At 51.9% G+C, this 17981-nt stretch overlaps 1 protein-coding gene across 3 annotated transcripts in view; it reads left to right on the top strand.

Moving 5' to 3' along the window:
- Positions 1-17981, top strand: part of SSH1 (slingshot protein phosphatase 1) — a 55601-nt gene that overhangs the window by 15660 nt on the left and 21960 nt on the right. The window contains exons 2-5 of one of the 3 annotated variants that reach the window (XM_077765964.1): positions 10051-10154; positions 14139-14203; positions 14481-14567; positions 14659-14780. In XM_077765964.1, the coding sequence (XP_077622090.1) occupies positions 10051-10154; positions 14139-14203; positions 14481-14567; positions 14659-14780 (378 nt within the window). The remainder of the gene's footprint in view (positions 1-10050; positions 10155-14138; positions 14204-14480; positions 14568-14658; positions 14781-17981) is intronic. The other 2 variants (XM_077765967.1, XM_077765966.1) reach the window with 2 other exon arrangements.

Here is a 17981-nt window from a genome sequence, read left to right on the forward strand (position 1 = left end):
AGCCAGCTCTGTGAGTTTATGAGCATTTACTTAGGAGTTACTCTATGTCAGGCAGGGAAGGAGCTTTAGAAAATTATATTTGCTCTGGCCCCTGAGTCCCATTGTAAAGTTCAAAAACGGGCATGAGGGTAACTTCACCATAAGTGACTAGTAAGTGTGCCTGGGAACACAGTTTGGGAACCAGGGGTCAGGTTCCTATCACTTTCGAAGTACATGACCTGGGACGAGTGACTCAGCCTCTAAGCCTCAGCTTCCTCACCTGCAAGGAGAGAGAAGTTGCTATAAGATGTTGAAAGGGGGGGCGCCTGGGTGGCTTAGTCGGTTAAGCGTCCGACTTTCGCTTGGGTCATGATCTCGCAGTTCATGGGTTCGGGCCCCNGGCAGCTCGGTGCAGTGAAGGAGGGCTTCCTGGAGAAGGTGTGAACGCTGGCATGTGGGCACGAGGTAGGGAGGCAGACAGGAGAGAGAGAAGGCCACAAACAGAGACCAGGGAAGAAGAGTTGAAAAAGACCGCCTAGAGAGAAAGCAGAGAATACGTGGAGTAGGGGAAAAATCGTGTACACGGTAATACAAAGAACTTTTTTTTTTTAATGTTTATTATCAAGAGACAGAGACAGAGCATGAGCAAGGGAGGGGCAGAGAGAAAGGAAGACACAGGATCTGAAGCAGGCCCCAGGCTCTGAGCTATCAGCACAAAGCCCAATGCAGGGCTCGAACCCACGAACTGTGAGATCATGACCTGAGCCGAAGGTGGATGCTTAACCGACTGAGCCACTCAGGCGCCCCAAGAACATTTTTATTATAAATCACTTTTTCTACTTGTTTTATGAGCTCCTTGAGGTCAGAGAGTGTCAGATGAATGAAGTTGAGGTTAGCAACCTATAATGGCTAATTGTAGCTACCGTAGAAAGCTAGCCTGTTGGGACTCTACAGATAATGTCACGTGGTTGAAAGTTCTGGAACCAGGAATGACGTAATAAGAGCTGTGGGTGGGATCTGTGCAGTGGATCAGAAGCCAGAGGCCACCTCCCTGATTCCCAGTAGAGGGAGAGCTTCTGAAGCTGGGCTGCCTTTGCTATAGTCACTGGCCACACGTGGCTGATGAAACATTAATTAGAATTAATAAAATGACAAATTTCAGTTCATCGGCCACACTCCCCATGCTGTAAGTGTTCAGTAGGTGCCTGTGATTGGTGGTACCCCCGGTGCAGGTGGAGAGCACACTCACGCTCTCGCAGCACAGAGCCAGGCATGCAGAGGAGCCCCAGGGGGCGTTGTGTGGCTCGTGGGGACGCCGGGGCCCAAAACTGGAGCCACTGGGGAGGAAGGGACCCCTGGAAGGGTTGGGACCCAGCAACCCATGACTGTGGGATGGGGCCACGTACCGAAAAGAAAGGGCAAAGGACCAGGGACGGTTGAGATCATCTGTCCTTGGAATCTTTGCGTTGTTTCAGAAACATTTCCTCCGTGTGCCTGTTATTTCTGGCTGGCTGGGCTGTCTTTGCTGCCACTGCATTTCCAGCACAATGCAGCCTTTGTGTCTTCTGCCCTCCTTAGGGGGCTTAGAGCCTGGTACCCCAGATGTGCAGAGGAAGGTAGCAGCAGCTGGAGCTTCCCTGGGCGGGGCCCGAGGGCTCTCGGCGGGCCGTGGAGGACCCATCCTAAGGTTTGTAGGGCTAACTCCAGGCACATCATTTGCAGTCTTTCTTATACTGGGGAGGGCGGGGAGGTGGAGGGGAATAATCCTGCTTTGACAAACTTGCTGGTATATTGCTGGCAGGAGCCGCCCGCTCCTACCCATTGATATGAGAGCTGTGTAGCTGGCCTCAGAATGTCTCTTACTGTCTGAAATACTTTTGGACATTCCTTCTCTCTGAGAAAAGCCCACGCCTCCCAGCCAAACAATACAGGCCCTGGCAGCAAAGACATTTGTGCTGGGCCCTGTCGCCACTTCTTGCCCGTGACCCTGTTCCTTCAGCAGACCGCCCCGCCGAGCTGGAATTTCCCTGTCCTCAGCACTCTGTGTGGACGAGAGCAGTTTCGGAGCTCTTGTGGGCAGGTATGTCAGGTGAGCCGCTGAAGAACGCTGTTTGGGGCCGAGGCCCTGCCGAGTGCAAAGTGAGAAAGAACGAGGCCTCGGCACAGCTTTGGGGTCTTGGTGACCTTCGAACATGAGTTCAAAACGAGGGAAGAGCAGATAGGAAGTCTTCTATCCTTCCGTCTTCATAAACGTGGCTTTGCCAGGAGTAGGGTCTGTACCCATCCAGACCATCGCCAGCAGAGGTTTTGAGGCAGATCTGCATTGGCCTGGCTTTGTCCTCTGCTTTTAGCCCCGCAGGTCAGGGCACCCTGCGGTCTGTCCAGGCTCCCTGCAGAGAAGGCACCGAGCCTGGAGCCCATCCGTTCACTTCTGCCCCTTCTTCGATGTGTGGCCACAGACAAATCATTCCTCTTCTCCATCTTGATTCTTTTATCAGAAGAATTGAATTTTAAGAATTAAGTGAAAAAAATGCAGGGGCAAGCTGTCTGAAAACCGTAGAGCACCATTCAGGTTGAAGGGATCATTTATTTATTTAAAATAGCACACATTGAGTGCCATTGGTTTACTAGTAAGCATTCAGGTTCTGAGAACTCACTGATAGGTCGGCGGCTCAACTTTAGGCACAGCGTCCAGTTCTTAACTTTGCAGTTTCTGAAGCTTGAATTTATTAGTACACTCGGGGATGGTCAAGTTCTGCGAAACCAACTTACGCAAACCAAACTTCCTCTGTTCATCATGGGGTGTGTGTAACGTAATTTTCCTACTCTCCTGCTGCCCGCTCCCCTTTTCTGTGTTTCCTGATCCCATGAGGCCCGGTTTGGTCTTGTTTCTTCCAGAGAGATGTCTGTGAAGCCCCAGGCTGGGCCAGGTGTTCCACCCGTGTCTATCCGTGTGTATACGTGTTTACACGCACGGGACCCTGTATGTCCCTCTACCGTGGAACTGCTGCATCACGTTGCAGTGACTGTCCTGTGTCTGTCTGACCCCTTGGAATGTAAATGTCACTCGGAGGCAGGAACCGTGTCTGTTTCATTTCTGGATTCCCAGCATTTAGCCCTGACCGGGCACAGCAAATATTTGTTAATCTAAATGGAATTAACGGAAGCTTCTCTCGGGAGTGTTCGTTGGCACCCACCTTTTCTGTGGTGACTTTACTTTCATTCCTTTTTTTTTTTTTCCTTTTTCTAGAATTGCCACCATGTCTGCTAGACAAACCACAGTCCACTCAGCCATCACCATACGCAGCTGAGGGTTGATATCCATGGGCAAGTAGTTCAGTTCGTTTCAGCCAGTTCGATCAATGTGGGACTCTTCAGAGCCTGTGTTTTAGGCTCTGATTCTCTCACGTAGCATCGGAAATACTAAAATCCTCCCAGTTAAGTAGGCTTCTCTGAGATGAGTATAATAGTGCCTGCTCGGTCTTCCTCAAAGAGTTTCATGAAGATCAAGTGACTGAAATTAGTCAGGATGGTTTGTCCACAGCAGAGTTGATCACAGGGCTGATCTGTCTTTTCTGTTAATTGTTATTTCATATCATGACGTGGGGCTGCCTTTCGAAAGCCAGGACACTCACTGAACGTATTTGGTAGAAGATACATGCACTTGTTTATCGCCTATTTAGGTGCTTCCGAGGAGGGTGTTCTTTTGTTCTTTGACTTAGCAGGACCTCCTCTCCTGGCACTGAGCACCATGCATTTTTATGTTTTTTTTTTTTACCAGCAGAAAACATTTATATGCCTGCTGTGTGTAAGGTATTGTTAGGAATCCCATGCAGGAAGCCCATTTTTTCTGTGTCTTCTGTTGCTGTTAAGGTCGGTTACTATTAACGTCTGCAACAGAAGCACTCCGGGAACTTTTGTTTTGTTTTTTAATTTTTTGAAAATGTCTGTATTTATTTTTGAAAGAGAGAGCACTTGAGCGAGTGCGGAGGGGCAGAGAGAGAGGGTGACAGAGGATCTAAAGCGGGCTCCATGCTGACAAGCAGAGAACCTGATGCAGGGCTTGAATTCACGAACCGTGAAGATCATGACCCGAGCCCAAGTCAGATGCTCAACCAACTGAGCCCCCCAGCGCCTCTCTCCCGGAACTTTTTAAAAAGCAGATGCCTGAACTTATTGCAGACATTTCGAATGAGAATCGGCCGACCCGGGCATGACTGTGTGTTAGGATTTTGTAGGTGGTTCAGATGTGTAGCCAGAGTTGGAAATCTGGGGCAGTAGCATAAGGTGCTGTGACATGGGGCGTCTATACCTCCTATTTTCATTCTTCAAAGAAGTGTTGTTCTGAGTGGCATAGCACACACCCAGACCACCCAAATATACACCATTTCTTCAACAGGATTCTCATCTTTGCCTTTATTGACCCTGGGGCAGGCTTGGCTTCGCCTTGTACTCCTCCGTCAACGAATATGTGGCTATTTGAATGAAGGAACAGAGCCCTGTAAGTGACCCAGCAGAACGAACGTCCAGCAGAACAGGAACTAGAACCCAGAAATAGGGATTCCCACACCAGTGCATAAAATGTTCTTAAACCCCATGTGTACCAGGGGGCTGGTTACAGTGAGGTTGTCCCCCGAGGCTGTATTTGAGGAGTTTGACTGGCTGCCTTCACTTGTCACTTGGAGAAGGTGACGCTTGCCTTGCAGAGCTCTGGGAGCCCCCCACACACGGCTGGCGCCCGGCAAATGACAGTGCCATTGATGAGAAGCCTGCCCTGTGAGCCCTTCTCAGCCAGCGGGGCCGTGCTGCCCACAGAACTCCTTGCCCCGGTTCCCATCCAGTCTGCAAGGACCAGGCACTGTGCCCTGCCCCACATCGGGGTGGTGGCAGCAGGCAGGGGACTGTGGTGGCCCCCCTCGGCCTTCTGCTTGCCCCCAGGGCCACTAGGAGAGCTCTGGCCCCAAGTCTTCTCCTCAGGGAGTCCTGTTTCCCTGAATTAGCCTGCCCTCTGTGTCCTTTGCACGGACCTTCCACCTGCTGGGGAGAAGGGCTACGGACGGGATCCTGGCTTCTCAAGTGACGTGTGCTTTACTGGGACCGAAGCCGCCAGGGCAGGCAGAGATGGGTGACGTCAGGGTACCGGCTCTGATTCTCACTCGGGACTGGCAGGGGACCACATAGGGTCTAGTCCCAACTCATAAAGAGGCCGTGTCCCCAGGCAGGCTGTAGTTGGCCCCCCTGCAGCATATCTGTGTTATGGGTCCCACTCATCTCTCTTGTGAGGATTAATTCATCCTCTGGGAACCAGGGGAAGCTTCCAGACAGGGCCTCCCCAAGGAGTGTTCCAAAGTGCCAGGTAGGTGCTCCCCTCTGAACACCAGCAAGGCCCCTTTCTTTGGGCACTTATCCCATTCTGTCCTGCACTGTGGCTACTCATGTCCTTAATTTATTTCACCGGCCCAAAGAAGTGCTAAACACACTGGGCAGCCAGCTCCTGCAGGCGGGTTTCGGGTTTCAGGGTCCGTGCTAGGCCCTCGGGGACCTGCGCCTGCTTTACCCCTGCAGCCCTGCCCTGGGCAGCGTGTCTGCGGTTCTCTGAGCTCCGCCTGTGCGTACAAACGGGGGTCCCTCTACCTGGATGCTCCCCTCACCCACTCACAGCCCCCCGTTTGTCCCTTCAGGCAGAAGTTAGCATGACTGAAGAATTTTCAGAATGTAAGATGCTGTGACCACATGGACTGACTGTGGCCGCTGCCACCGTTGGGTGACTGGGTGGTGATGTGACAGCAACAGGAGTCCCTCAGCCTGTCCATGTCAAGCAGAGCAGGGTCCTCACTGCCCCGGATTTGTTACTTGGCGGCCAGCTGTTTTCCCTTACAATTCGGAACACACACCCCGCGGCTTGTTCCTAAGGCCCCCAGAAAGCCGTGGGAGGAAAGTGATTACAGGAACCTCAGCTGTTTTGCGCCCTCTGAATGGCCCTCTTTCATCAGGATACACAGGGACAAGGGCCTTTTTAAACCCAAATATCAGGGGAAGACCAGAGTCCCACAAGAGCCATCTGCCCCCTGGGCGGGAACATCATCGGGAGGAGGACTCCCGGCCCCTTCCTTCCCGAGGGAGCACGAGGCAGGGCCTGGGGGCAGTCGGAGATGTGAACCGGGCTGTCATGAACCTTTTTTATTTCACTGACTTCTGCGTCTCCCTTCGGCCGGCTCCCACCTTCCGCTCTTCCGAGGTCTCCAGCCCAAATCAGTACGTACCACCGCCTGCTCTCTCTTTTCCTGCCACGGATCAGTTTCGGGGCTGTTTGTGCTCTGAGGGCTGGGGTTTTCCAAGAAGCACTGTTTGAAGCTTTTGTCTGTCCTTAGTGCCTTGTCGGAAACGAATCCTGCGTTGTCTCCTCAAACAGGCAGTTAGTTACCAGTGTTTGAGAACATATTTATTTGTACTGTGGAGATAAAAGCATTGTGGGGGGCCGGGTAGGGAGGGCGGAGGCTGAACTGGTTTTTACTCTCCCATCAAGATCTGTCTTAAAGTGATGGCGAACACTCAGTTTTGTTTGTCACAGTCTGGCCTCTCTGGAACTTCAGGTATACTTTCTAGGACACCAGCATTTTGGGGGAGAGGGCTGGTTTTTCTGTGGCCGCAATGGTGTTTTGTGGGCCTGTACTTCCTCACCCCAAGAACCCACTAAAGTGGGTGTGCCATCCCCAAAAGGAATTATTTTCACTTTTTTTTTTGAGAGGGGGGTGGGGGAGGGGCAAAGGGAGGGGGGACAGAGGATTCGAAGCGGGCCCTGCCCTGACAGCAGCGAGCCAGATCTGGGGCTCAAACTCACAAACCGTGAGATCATGACCTGAGCTGAAGTCGGATGCTCAACCGACTGAGCCACCCAGGCGCCCCTCTAAAGTGAATTTCTTTTTTTTTTTTTAAGTTAATTTTTTATTTATTTTTGAGAAAGAGAGAGCAAGCAAGGGAGGGGCAGAGAGAGAGAGAGAGAGAGACAGAATCCCAAGCAGTCTCTGCACTGTCAGCGCACAGCTGGATGTGGGGCTCTAACTCACGAACCATGAAATACCTAAAACCAAGAGCCACCCAGGTCCCCCTCCACGATGAATTTCTTAATGGACATCCCCAGTGCTGTTCCATTAGGCTCACGAATCGCTTCTCGGTATTAGAAGCCTGGCACAGAAGCCTGGCACAGACCCCACGGAGCCCTGGCAGCGGGAAATCATGTTCCCATCAGCCACCCAGAGGGCGCATGAGGCTCAGGGCCTGCAGTGAGCTCAGAGCAAAAGACAGGAAACAGAGTCACAAGAAAGATCTGCATTTTGTTTCATAAATCCTGTGGCTGCCCACGCTCTACAGCCTCTTGGCCCCAAAGTCATTGCATGCGGTCACCCTCATGCCGTGTCTGCTTACTGTCCCCCAGATGCAGGGCAGCCGGCTCACAGGCCCCGGAGAGAGAATGTGCTTTGTGGGCTTCCCGCAGCTTTCAGTCTTGCTCTTTACAGTAGACGCCAGCACCTGATTGCCCGAGGACAGAGGCGGTGTTCCGAGGGCCCCCATCGCACAGGCCCCTGACTTCATATATAGATGGGAGGCTGATTCTTTCTGTCACAGGAACACTGAGGGACCACCGGCCTTGTAAGCAGTGACGATCACAGGGTAAAACCAGCCTGTTCTTTTGCATTGTTCCCCCCCTTTTTTTTCCCCAAAGGAAATGTAAGGGAAGCCAAGGGGAATTTTTGCCCATGATTTCCAAGGCAAAGATCACTATTAATGGCTGGCTCTTTCCAGTGTTCAGGCTTCTGGTCAGTATGGATATTTTTTCTTCCCCCCTCCCCCCCCTTTTTTTTTTAACTGATGAACAAAAAGTGGTTGATGTTGCTTTGCTTTGTGAAGATTTTGCCTGGCTCCTTCTGTGAACCGATGGTGGGTTTGTAAGTTTCGTGGGCAGCCCTTTATTTTTTTTTTTTATTTTTTTTTTTTTAAATCAGCCCTCTAAAATTTTGATGAGGATAAGTAGTAAGTGATCTGCATCGAAACAGAATAGTTCTGAAAATAAAGTTGGAACATTTTCAAGAAGGAGAGAGTGACAAGTTTTAGGGGTAGGGGAGTGTTGGGCCCTTCCACAACCTGCTAAAATAAGAGCTTGGGTTTTAAATTGGCCAGACGGGCACTGAAGAGCTTGTTGTCTCCGTCGGTGAAACTGAACTAAGGAAAGGATGCTCCTTATTTCATTCAGTTTTTTTGTTTGTTTGTTTGTTTTTTTAAGATTTTATTTTTGAATAATCTCTTTGCCCAACCTGGGGTTTGAATTTACAACCCAAGATCAAGAGTCACGTGCTCTACTGACAGAGTCAGCCAGGCGCCCCCTTCTTTCAGTATTTATAGTCCCAGGCTCCCCAACCCTTGACACTGGCAGCACAGACATACAGCTGATAGAGCAGAAAGAGTGGCTTGTAAGCGGAGAGAAGTTATGCGGGTGTAAAGGAGCGGGATTATGAAATCTCCAAAGCCAGGTGTCAGTGACTCCGAGGGCGCACACAGCCTTATCGCTTGGTGTTTGATCAGTCGCTGTTTTTAGCGTGAGAATTCAACCAGCAAGAGTCACAGATTTCATTGTGGACTTCGTATTATGGAAGATCAAGGGCTTTCTGGTTCCAGGAGCCGCTGAGTTCCATGTGGTGAGTTTTTGTAGCACCTGGTATATTAGACCTAGCTGAGCTTTTTATTCCAGCCTTTAGAGCATTTAACTACTCTTGGGAGACGTCTGGGGTGAAGGTGATGNTAAGCCACCCAGGCGCCCCTTGTTTTTTTTTCTGTTTACAGAAAACGTCCCCGTATTTCGACCAGTAATCAATTTGCTTTCTGTTAACACACACACACACACACACACACACACACACAGTGCTACTTTTTCTTAGAGACTTTCCTTTTAAATCATTTATATGTTAATTGGTTGCTTAAGAGAGAATTAATGATTTTTTGCAGTTCCCTAAACTGTGAACCGTGATCTTTCACAAAACTAATAGAGATAAAATGCTTTTTTATTATAATGGGTGTGGTATAGATCTTCTATTACTCTGAAAATCAAATAAAAAAGAATCACTTAAAAAAGTTAATATTTGCTCAGTACAAAAAATTCAGAAGATACTAAAAACTAAAAAGAAGATAATCCTAGGTGATCCACCCTCCACACACACACTCCCCCCCACCCCCCGCCCCAGGAAAACCACTGTTAATAATTTTGGTGTATTTTATGGATAATTTTCAGCATTAATGATATTTTTGAATAATTGGTAGTAACTAGTAGTTCATACAGTCTAAAGATTTTTTTCTGAGAGTCGCCAACAGTCTAAAGATTTTTTTCTGATAGCTGCCAAATCACAAAGATGAAATTTTTAAAATTTAAATTGTAACTTTTTGAGTTGTGTGTTGAATGTAAACGTTATTGCTGGTTAAATAACAAAGACCAAAGATCCTTTCTGCTGAGAGATTCTTTGTGTCAACTGGAAGTTTTCTATAGCAGTAGGGACACAGTCCCCTTGACTAAGTTAAATCACAGGTCATTAAGCCACCCACTTGCAAACCAGCGGTCAAAGTATAATTTCCTCTTCTTTATATTCCATGAAGGGAAGGCACCAAGACCAGTCAAGCTGTCTTAAGTCAGGGAGTTAGAAACAAAGATTGCACAGAACATGGTGAAAAATTCACAGAGGGACTCATCGCCCCCACCTCCGTCAGAGAGCTGGTCTCTATTTTTAGAAGACTTGGTGCTATGGGGAGATCGTTCGCAGTACCCCACAGGAAGGGAGCTCTCGGCCTTGCAAGAGCCCGGAGAACCTTGCAGCAGAAGCGTGATCTCTTCACACAGAGTCTCAGCAGCAGGCCTGTGGCAGAGGTTGGGGAGAGTGCCGTGTGACATGGTCAGACAAGCTGTGGCGTCCCCATTGCATCTTATGCACCGTCCGTCCATGCTACAGCGTTTCCTCTGCTGCATGTCTTTGCCCATTTTCCTCTCTGAATCCCAGCCTGACTGTGCTCTGGTTTTATTCTTCCCAGCTTAAGTGAGAGCTTTTTCATGGTGAAAGGAGCGGCCCTCTTCTTACAACAGGGAAACAGCCCTCAAAGCCAGCGAAGTCTTCAGCATCCCCACAAGCATGCAGGTAAATTGAGGTTCTCACATTGGAACTTACTTTCCGTGCAGTGGAGGAACCCTCCATGACTGGTGGTGAGCAGTTGGCTGGCTTTCAAGGCCAGAGAAACAGCAGAACGCGGCCTGGTGCGAGGGAGAAGCCCTTTTCCTGAGCAGGCAGGCCAGGCGGGTCCTCCAGGTGGGCCTGGGAGCCAGTGACCCTTCGACCATGCGTGTCCACGGAAGCAGTAAGGCAGTCCGCAGCGTTCCGTCCGGGTGCAGATTCCCCACTCCCGGTTTATCAGTTAACTACAGATTTCAAGTTGCCATAGGATTTTCTTTAACAAGGGCACCAGAGCCTGTGGCAGCCAGATGTTGTCCCCTTGGAGATAACCGCCTTGGGATGCTGTGTGCCTCCTTGAAGGACACTGCTCCTGTCCCCAAGTTTGGACAGCTTTCATTTGGAGGACTTCTCGGCGAGTCTTTGTCAAACATTGTTGGGGGCGGGGGGAGGCAGGAGAAGACTATTACTGAACAGTGGCTTTGGTTTTTGGACGTAGACAGGAAGTGATAAAGTGGGGCTCAAACCCAGCATCCATTTAGGTGCAAGAGCACATGAAAAAGAAATGCTTATGTAGCCATAGGACCGGGTTTCATAGGTGACTTAACTCTGAAACCGAAGGCAGTTTGAAAAGAGGAGTCAGAAACCATTGGGTACAAGCAGATCTTTGTAACAGGTCCGGCGCCTCTGCGGGCGCTTCTGGACAGGCGGCGCACACCTCCGTGCTACCTGCGGAGGCCTGGGACTCTCGGAACACCAGCAGGGGACAGCAGCTGCGGCCCGTTTTCTTGACACTGTGATCGCTCTGTCTCCGACCTTGAGTCCTCCAGCCTCATTTTGGATCCGAGTGCCTGTGTTCGAATTTCATGTCTTAACAGCAAACAGCAAGCAAGGCTCAGTCAGTATTTTCCTCGTATGAATACGTGGACTCAAGATTTGGCTCTGATTTAATCTCAGAAGATAGTCATCCTGCACAAGGAGGCAGTGTGTTTGGGGGCAAGAATGCGTGTCTTGGAGCCAGACAGTCATGGCTTCTGATCCCAGTTGTACAACTTACTGAGCAGTCACGGTTGACTTCTGAGCCTCAGTTGCCTGATCTTTACAACGGGCCCCAAGTACTGGTAACTCAGACAGGATGGAATGTAAGATGTATGGGCGCCCTGTGTCTGGTAGCTGTGATTGTCACAACAGTGGTAGCGAGGACAGTAACACTACAAACAGAACCTTCTTTCTTGAACCTGTTCATAGTCTTGCCCTGTCAGGAACGTAACCGTTGTTCGTGTCTTAACACAGAGCGGGAGTTCACCCTTCCATAAAACGTCCCCACCCTCTGATTCAGTGTTTTCACACTCTGCGTGAGCTCGGTGAAGGAAGTGCAAAGCCACGTAACAGTGCCAAGTCAGGCTGGTTCATGCATCTCTGGAGGGTCCAGGAGAGTAGAAAGAAGGCCACAGGCTTTGTGGCTCTTCTGCCCCTGACGTCTGGAATGACCGATGAGCTCAATGAGCTCAGGAAGGCAGAGAGAGGGACTGCGACTGTCTCAGTAAGTGAACCTAGGGCAGGCACAGGCTGGACTGGACGTCAATTCCTGTTTTTCTAGAATTACCGTGTAGTGCCGTGGATGAGCCACAGTCCCATCCATAATCACGCAGAGCAGAGCACATGTCATGCTTAATTCTGCCCGTGCAAAGGTCGTCCGGGTTGTTTAGCCGGTCCTCAGTGTGAGACTCTTGCTCGAGGCCTGTACTTGAGGCTTATGTTCTCCGATCTTTTCGCAAGTGCTGAGTGAACACTTCCAACATACAGAGACAGTGTGTGGAAGGCGGCCTGCGGCTGGCAGTTCTGTCGGTCAGCAGTTCCACAGGCCGCTCCCACTGAAAGGAGCCTGTCTGTGTGAAAATGTCCCTTTCATTTAGGCACGCGTCAGACAAAGGGGCTTGTTTTTGCGTTCCTCTGTGTGCCTCCATGACTCGGGGTGGGGGGTGGGGTTGTGCAGGCGAGCCCAGAACCAACGGGTGGTTTTGGGGCGTTGGGGCCACACCAGGCGAGGGTGCTGTTGTAGAGGGAGGGGGATGGGGACGGGGAGCTCCTTCTCCTCCTTTCATGTGACCTGTCACCTGCCAGTCATCCCTTATGGAAAGCAGTGCCGGTGTGGGGTGCAGTCCTGTAAGGGGGAGAGCAGACAAGGTGGGCACGCTTCTGACGACCGGAGTCCTCTCTGGGGCAGGACATACAAGTCGCACATCACCTGCCCTAAAATGTAAAAGATGGTTCTGCAGGAGAAACGAACCCAGTGTATGCATCCTTCTCGGATTCTGGCTGTGACCTGTAGGTTCATTTCTTTTTAAAGATAACTGTTTCTTCAGGATGTTGCACAAATCAGAATTAATACAGATCTACCTCACTCGTCCAGCATCTTTGCAGATGAACCTTTCCTTCCGAAAGAAATGGTAACAGAAATGTACAAGCCAGGAAGAAGGCTATGTCAGAGCCCCACTTGCTGCTTCCTGATTAGGAACCTCAGTTAGGGGCCCCGTGCCTGGAACACACAGCTTCTTTGCAGCTGCATTGATCCTCCGTCTGTGCAGACTCACCGTCTCTGAGGAGCTTTGGTCCCTCCACTCCAGCCCAGAGGCACCTCCTGGACCTAGGGCTGCCCAGAGAAGCTAGAAGCTCTGGATGACTGCCTTTATAAAGTAGTACGGCTTTATTGAATTCAGTTGTAGAGTGAGAGATGTGTGTATAAACTGTTGTGAAAATGGGTGACAGCCTCAGGCCATGGGCAGCCACCAGTAGCCTCCATAACCTTTTATGATCTCTGGAGTTGCTTGGGTAATCATCAGTGAGCCAGTGGGCAGAAATAATGATGAGCGTAATGATCAGAAGGAGGCCCGAGACCAGGGCCCAGATGTGCAGGCACTTGGCAGTGGAGGCGTAGGCCTGGGCACTGCTCACATCACCTGCTGTCCTCCGGTCCCCAGACTTCCCAGAGTAGGTGACTGACACAGGGACCTGGTGTCGTGGTTGGGCGCGGAGGTCTTGCTGTGGATGTTGATCGTCACTGGGGCCAAGCTCTGGGGCGCCCCAAGGACAGCCACTTTGTGCTCCTCCTTGAGCATCTCAGGTCGGGGGGCTGCCATTGTGGGCGCCAGGGAACGAGGGTGGGGAATAGCTGTCAAGACAACAGAACTTATAGTAAGAGAAGAGAAAATGACAGCGCTCGCTGTCAATTCAGAATGCCTTTCTGGACACCCAACAAGTACCTGCTCTCTGTGGTCACTTGACGTACTTCCCCTCCAGGTTGTAGAAGTACTCTGTGTCTTGTGGAGGATGCAGGAGAGTGTAAACAGGAAAAATGACCTCCAGACCCTTCTCTTTCACACCAACTCTTAGCAAACCCCCTGCCCCAGCCCTGTCTGTAGTTTCTGCAAAGTAACATTTGTTTGAACTTGGTAACATCTTTCTTTCTTTCAAGAGTAGGGGAGGGGCAGAGAGAGAGAAAGAAAGAGAGAGAAAGAATCCCAAGCAGACTCTGCACTGTCAGTGCTGAGCTCGATGCGGGCCCCGAACCCACAAACCATGAAATCATGACCTGAGCCAAAGTCAGACACTTAACCGACTGAGCCACCCAGGTGCCCCTGAACTTGATAACATTGCTCCTCGGGGCTTGTCTGTATACTCTACATCTTGTATTTGAAAAGCCCATATTGTAAGCATTTCAGAAGATAAAAGCAACTTCTAAAAACATGGCAGTCAGCCAGATGGCCCCATCCTCCCGGGCAGCATTCAGGTGAGGAGGAAGAGAAATCGAGCCTCTTGGTCTCTGGGACAGTTCTCGTGTGGTGTGGGAGGAGAGATTTTGACTCCTCAGTCTTCTCCCGTAACATCATCAGCTTCTTGCAGGTTTCTGCCTAGGTGGGTGGGCGACCTGCTAACTCTTTATTGGTCCAACAGGTGACTTGCCCCAACATCTTCAAATAATGATCAACCTCCTTCGTTGTGAAGATCGGATCAAGCTGGTAAGAAGAGACGAAAGTACCAAGTGTTAATTTTTAATTGTGCGATTTGGTAGGGAATTAGGAGCAGTGGGAGGTGGGAGATTTCTGTGTTGCAGCAAATTCTCTCCCCACCCCCACCATACTTCACAAAAGCCAAAGCCGGGTTTGCTCATCATCACCCACAGCGTCCAGAGAAAGGATGTATTCGGTGTCTGGGTCATTCTGTGCTGGGTTGAGATTTTCAGTCTCTGGATTTTATCTGTTCACCCATTTGACCAACTCTGGGGGATCTCCGCAGAGCCAAGCACTGTCCCTCATGCACGGATATGAACAAGACATGAGAATTAAGAATCTCATCTTAATTCCGGAACTCACAGGGGGAAAGGTAGAAAACAAAAGTCCTTGATGTTGATTTGGTGACGGAAGGGGCCACCATCTGGAAAGGCAGGCGAGTAAGAACGTGTTTGCCTGTCTAGGCCGTGCGCTTGGAGAGCGCCTGGGCGGAGCGGGTCCGGTACATGGTGGTGGTGGACAGCAGCGGGCGCCAGGACACGGAGGAGAGTATCTTGCTGGGAGTCGACTTTTCCAGTAAGGAAAGGTGAGTCTGGTGGGGCGGTGCTTCCCCTCTGTGGGGGGTGGAGACAAGGGTTGCTGCTGGAGAAAGGTTTCCGTGGTCCCGTCTCCGTGGGAAATGATGGTGGGATGGGATGGTCGGTGCGGTGTGGGGGTGGCCAGGCACGCGGAACAGTAGAGCACACCATTCGGCCCTTGTGCCCTGGGCACTGTGCTAGGTCCAGCCTCTGCTCTCAGCTCTGGGTCTAAGGAAAATCACCCTGGGCTTGGAGGTTTACCACTCACTGGGCACTATCGGGGTACCTTAGAAGAGAGCACCTTAGCCAGGAAGGCTTCCTGAAGGAGGTGACAGCTGTGGACAACACTGACCACCCAGTGAGGCAGGGAGGGTGCCCTCCAGACGGGCCCGTGCTGAAGTCTGGGAGTGATAGGCATCACGTCGAGCACCTGACCCCGTATTACTATCCCAAGTGGATTCCCAAGTACTTGCTGACGGGTCCTTGGTCAGAAGCTTGAAGAGAGGTTTGGAATTGCCCTGTAAGTGGAGGCCAAGTTAGTTGTATCATAGACCCCATTATGTCTGTGAAATGAGGGTCAACAGCTCTTCTCACATCTGGGATAAATGAGTATGTGTGAGAGCGTTGTAGAACCCGGGTTTGTGAAAACCGGATTAAGATAGGTTCCCTCTAGTCATCATTTTTAATCTCATCTACCAAGGAAGGTGGGTGCGTTCTCCTGTGTATGAGGCAGCGGGCCAGATCCGTGGAGAACCAGCCGTACGCAGCTCCCCACCCCAGAGAACTGATATGCCTGGCGAGGAAGGAGCCACAACCAGATAGCGGGGGGGTGGGCTCAGTGATGGAGAGATGGGGGGGACCCTGGAGCGAGGTGGGCTCAGAAGGGGCAAGCCAGAGGCCTCTGCAGCCCGCGATGGCGAGCCCGGTCTCCAAGGGCAAGCGAGGCAGTTCAGGGGTAGGGGTGGAGCAGGGGGGCCATTCAGAGCGCATTGCAGGCAGAATCGATGGGAGGAGAGGAAGAGCCACAGAAGCAATGAGCGGTGTGGCAGCTGTGTGACCAAGTCTTGTTCCCTGGGAAAGCTGCCGTCACGAGTGACCGAGACTTTATGGCTTGTTAACAAGTACAGGAGTGAAGAGGGAGGGCGTTTTTTTTTATGACCTCCTTCCCGGTACACGACAGCATTGTAAGAAAGTTTTGTGTGCTGCCATCTGCGGCCTTGGGCTGCTCGGGAAGTCGGACCCGGAAGCAGGCGTCACCTGACGGCTGTTAGGAGCTGAGCTATGAGGAGGCCCCTTGAAGACGAGACGGCCCATACTTCATGTCTCCTGATGCCCAGGCAGCCACTCTCGGAAGCAGGCTGAGCTCTGTGTTCCTGGGCCGTTGTTGGCAAGGTTGTGAAGCAGAGACGTCTCATGTCCAATGGTGTTGTGGAGTTTTTTTTTATTTTTGAGAGAAACAGAGTGTGAGGTGGGGGCAAGGGCAGAGAGAGGGAGACACAGAATCCGAAGCAGGCTCCAGGCTCCGAGCTGTCAGCACAGAGCCCAGCGTGGGGCTCGAAGTCACAAGCGGTCAGATCGTGACCTGAGCTGAAGTTGGACGCTTAACCCATGAGCCCCGCAGGCGCCTGGTGTTGCAGTTATACTTGTTCCTCCAGCAAGTATATGCCTGCCTTTCCAAGTTCCTTCCGGGGCAGGATCCTTCATCACCATGCGGGGTCCATTCCAGGAACGCTCTTGGCCCTGCGCCGGGCCCTACCTTCGTGTGGAATGCGCCTCTCATCTCCCCCCAAACCGCTGGAGTTGCCGGGAGGCTTCCGTGGGGAGCGCAGTGCAGTGGCCACAGCACGGCCTCGGCGCCTCCTCGAACCCTTAGACTGCCCCGTGGACTGGCTGCCCTGCCTTCTGTTTCACACACGAGGAATCCGGCTCGTGGACTGCTCTGGTTACAAGGCTGTCCTCCTGGCGGGAGCAGGGCCTCAGAGCTGGGCCTTTTGGTGTAGACTTGCAGTGTAGACCCCACACTTCCATAGACCACACAGCTCTCCTCTACACCCTGTTCTGAGTTTGCTCACAGACGAGCCTGCAAACGAACTCCCGTCCTGTGTGCGCCGCACCCTGCCTGGTGCCGGGGCCACATCAGTGACAGAGCCCCCGCCTCTGCTCTCGACCACACAGTCTGGAGGCTGTGACCTGAGCACTAGACACGTCTGTGTGCCCTTCCACACCGCCCTCCACAGTTGCAGCAGCCCCAGGCCTGTGGCTGGGAGGCACCAGGAGGGGGGTGCCTGGAGGCTGCTGGGGCAAGCAGGGGCCTGGGGTGACAGGCACTGAGGGGCCCTTGCTGGGGTCAGCCTGAGCCCTACCCCGCACCGGTAGGGCTTCTGCGCTGACCGGGCACTAGGCACTTTTCCTCAGTCCTGGCTTGAAAGCAAAGCCCTGCTCCTTACCGAGGCTTTTGGCCCTGCTGACAGCATGATATGCTTGCTTTTTTTAAATCCCTGACTTGAGATTTTGCTTCCTTATTCTTAAAAGAGGGAGAGATGGGAATTGCCCACAGGGGCACCTGCGGGGGGTTCCTGTGAGAAGATGTGCAGGTGCGGTGTTGGAGGGGACACCATGTGCTGGTGGCGGCCCTGAGGCTCCCAAGAGCTCCTTCAGAGCCCTCCGTGTGCCCCCTTGGAGACCGGAGCAGCCACCCCCATGTTCCATGGCGCACTGTTTTGTCTGGGACCCAGGGCACTTGGAGCGCCACAGGAGCACCCGGCCACACTGCCCTTGTTGGTCTCGAGCAATCTGTGAAGGGCTTCCACCGTTCCCTCGAGTCCGCACTGGCCCAGCCGGCCCCTCTATTCCTGCCTCGCAGGCCCCAGGGACTTGACACTGCCTTCTCCTCCAGCTGCCCCTGCCCACCCTGTCCTTCAAGATTATTCTTCCTCTAAAAGACCCCACTTGCCATATGTGCAAGCGCACAGGCCCTCCTTCGCTGTAGAAATTTGACTGTCAGTCCCTGCACGACTCCTGGAAACTCACAGAATAACAGATCAGGAAGAGTTGTTAGGTCATATCATGGTCCCTGCTCGTGCTCTTGATTGTACGGCGGGAGCCTGAGTACAAGTGCTCCGCGGACTTGGCCCCGCGCACGTGGCACTCACTGGGCTCTCCCCCATCTCTGCAATCCAGAGAGGCCAGCTTAGATGCTGCCCTTGCTT

This window comes from Crocuta crocuta, unplaced genomic scaffold, assembly GCF_008692635.1.
Source record: "Crocuta crocuta isolate KB4526 unplaced genomic scaffold, BGI_CrCroc_1.0 scaffold339, whole genome shotgun sequence".
NCBI classification, from domain to species: Eukaryota; Metazoa; Chordata; class Mammalia; order Carnivora; family Hyaenidae; genus Crocuta; species Crocuta crocuta.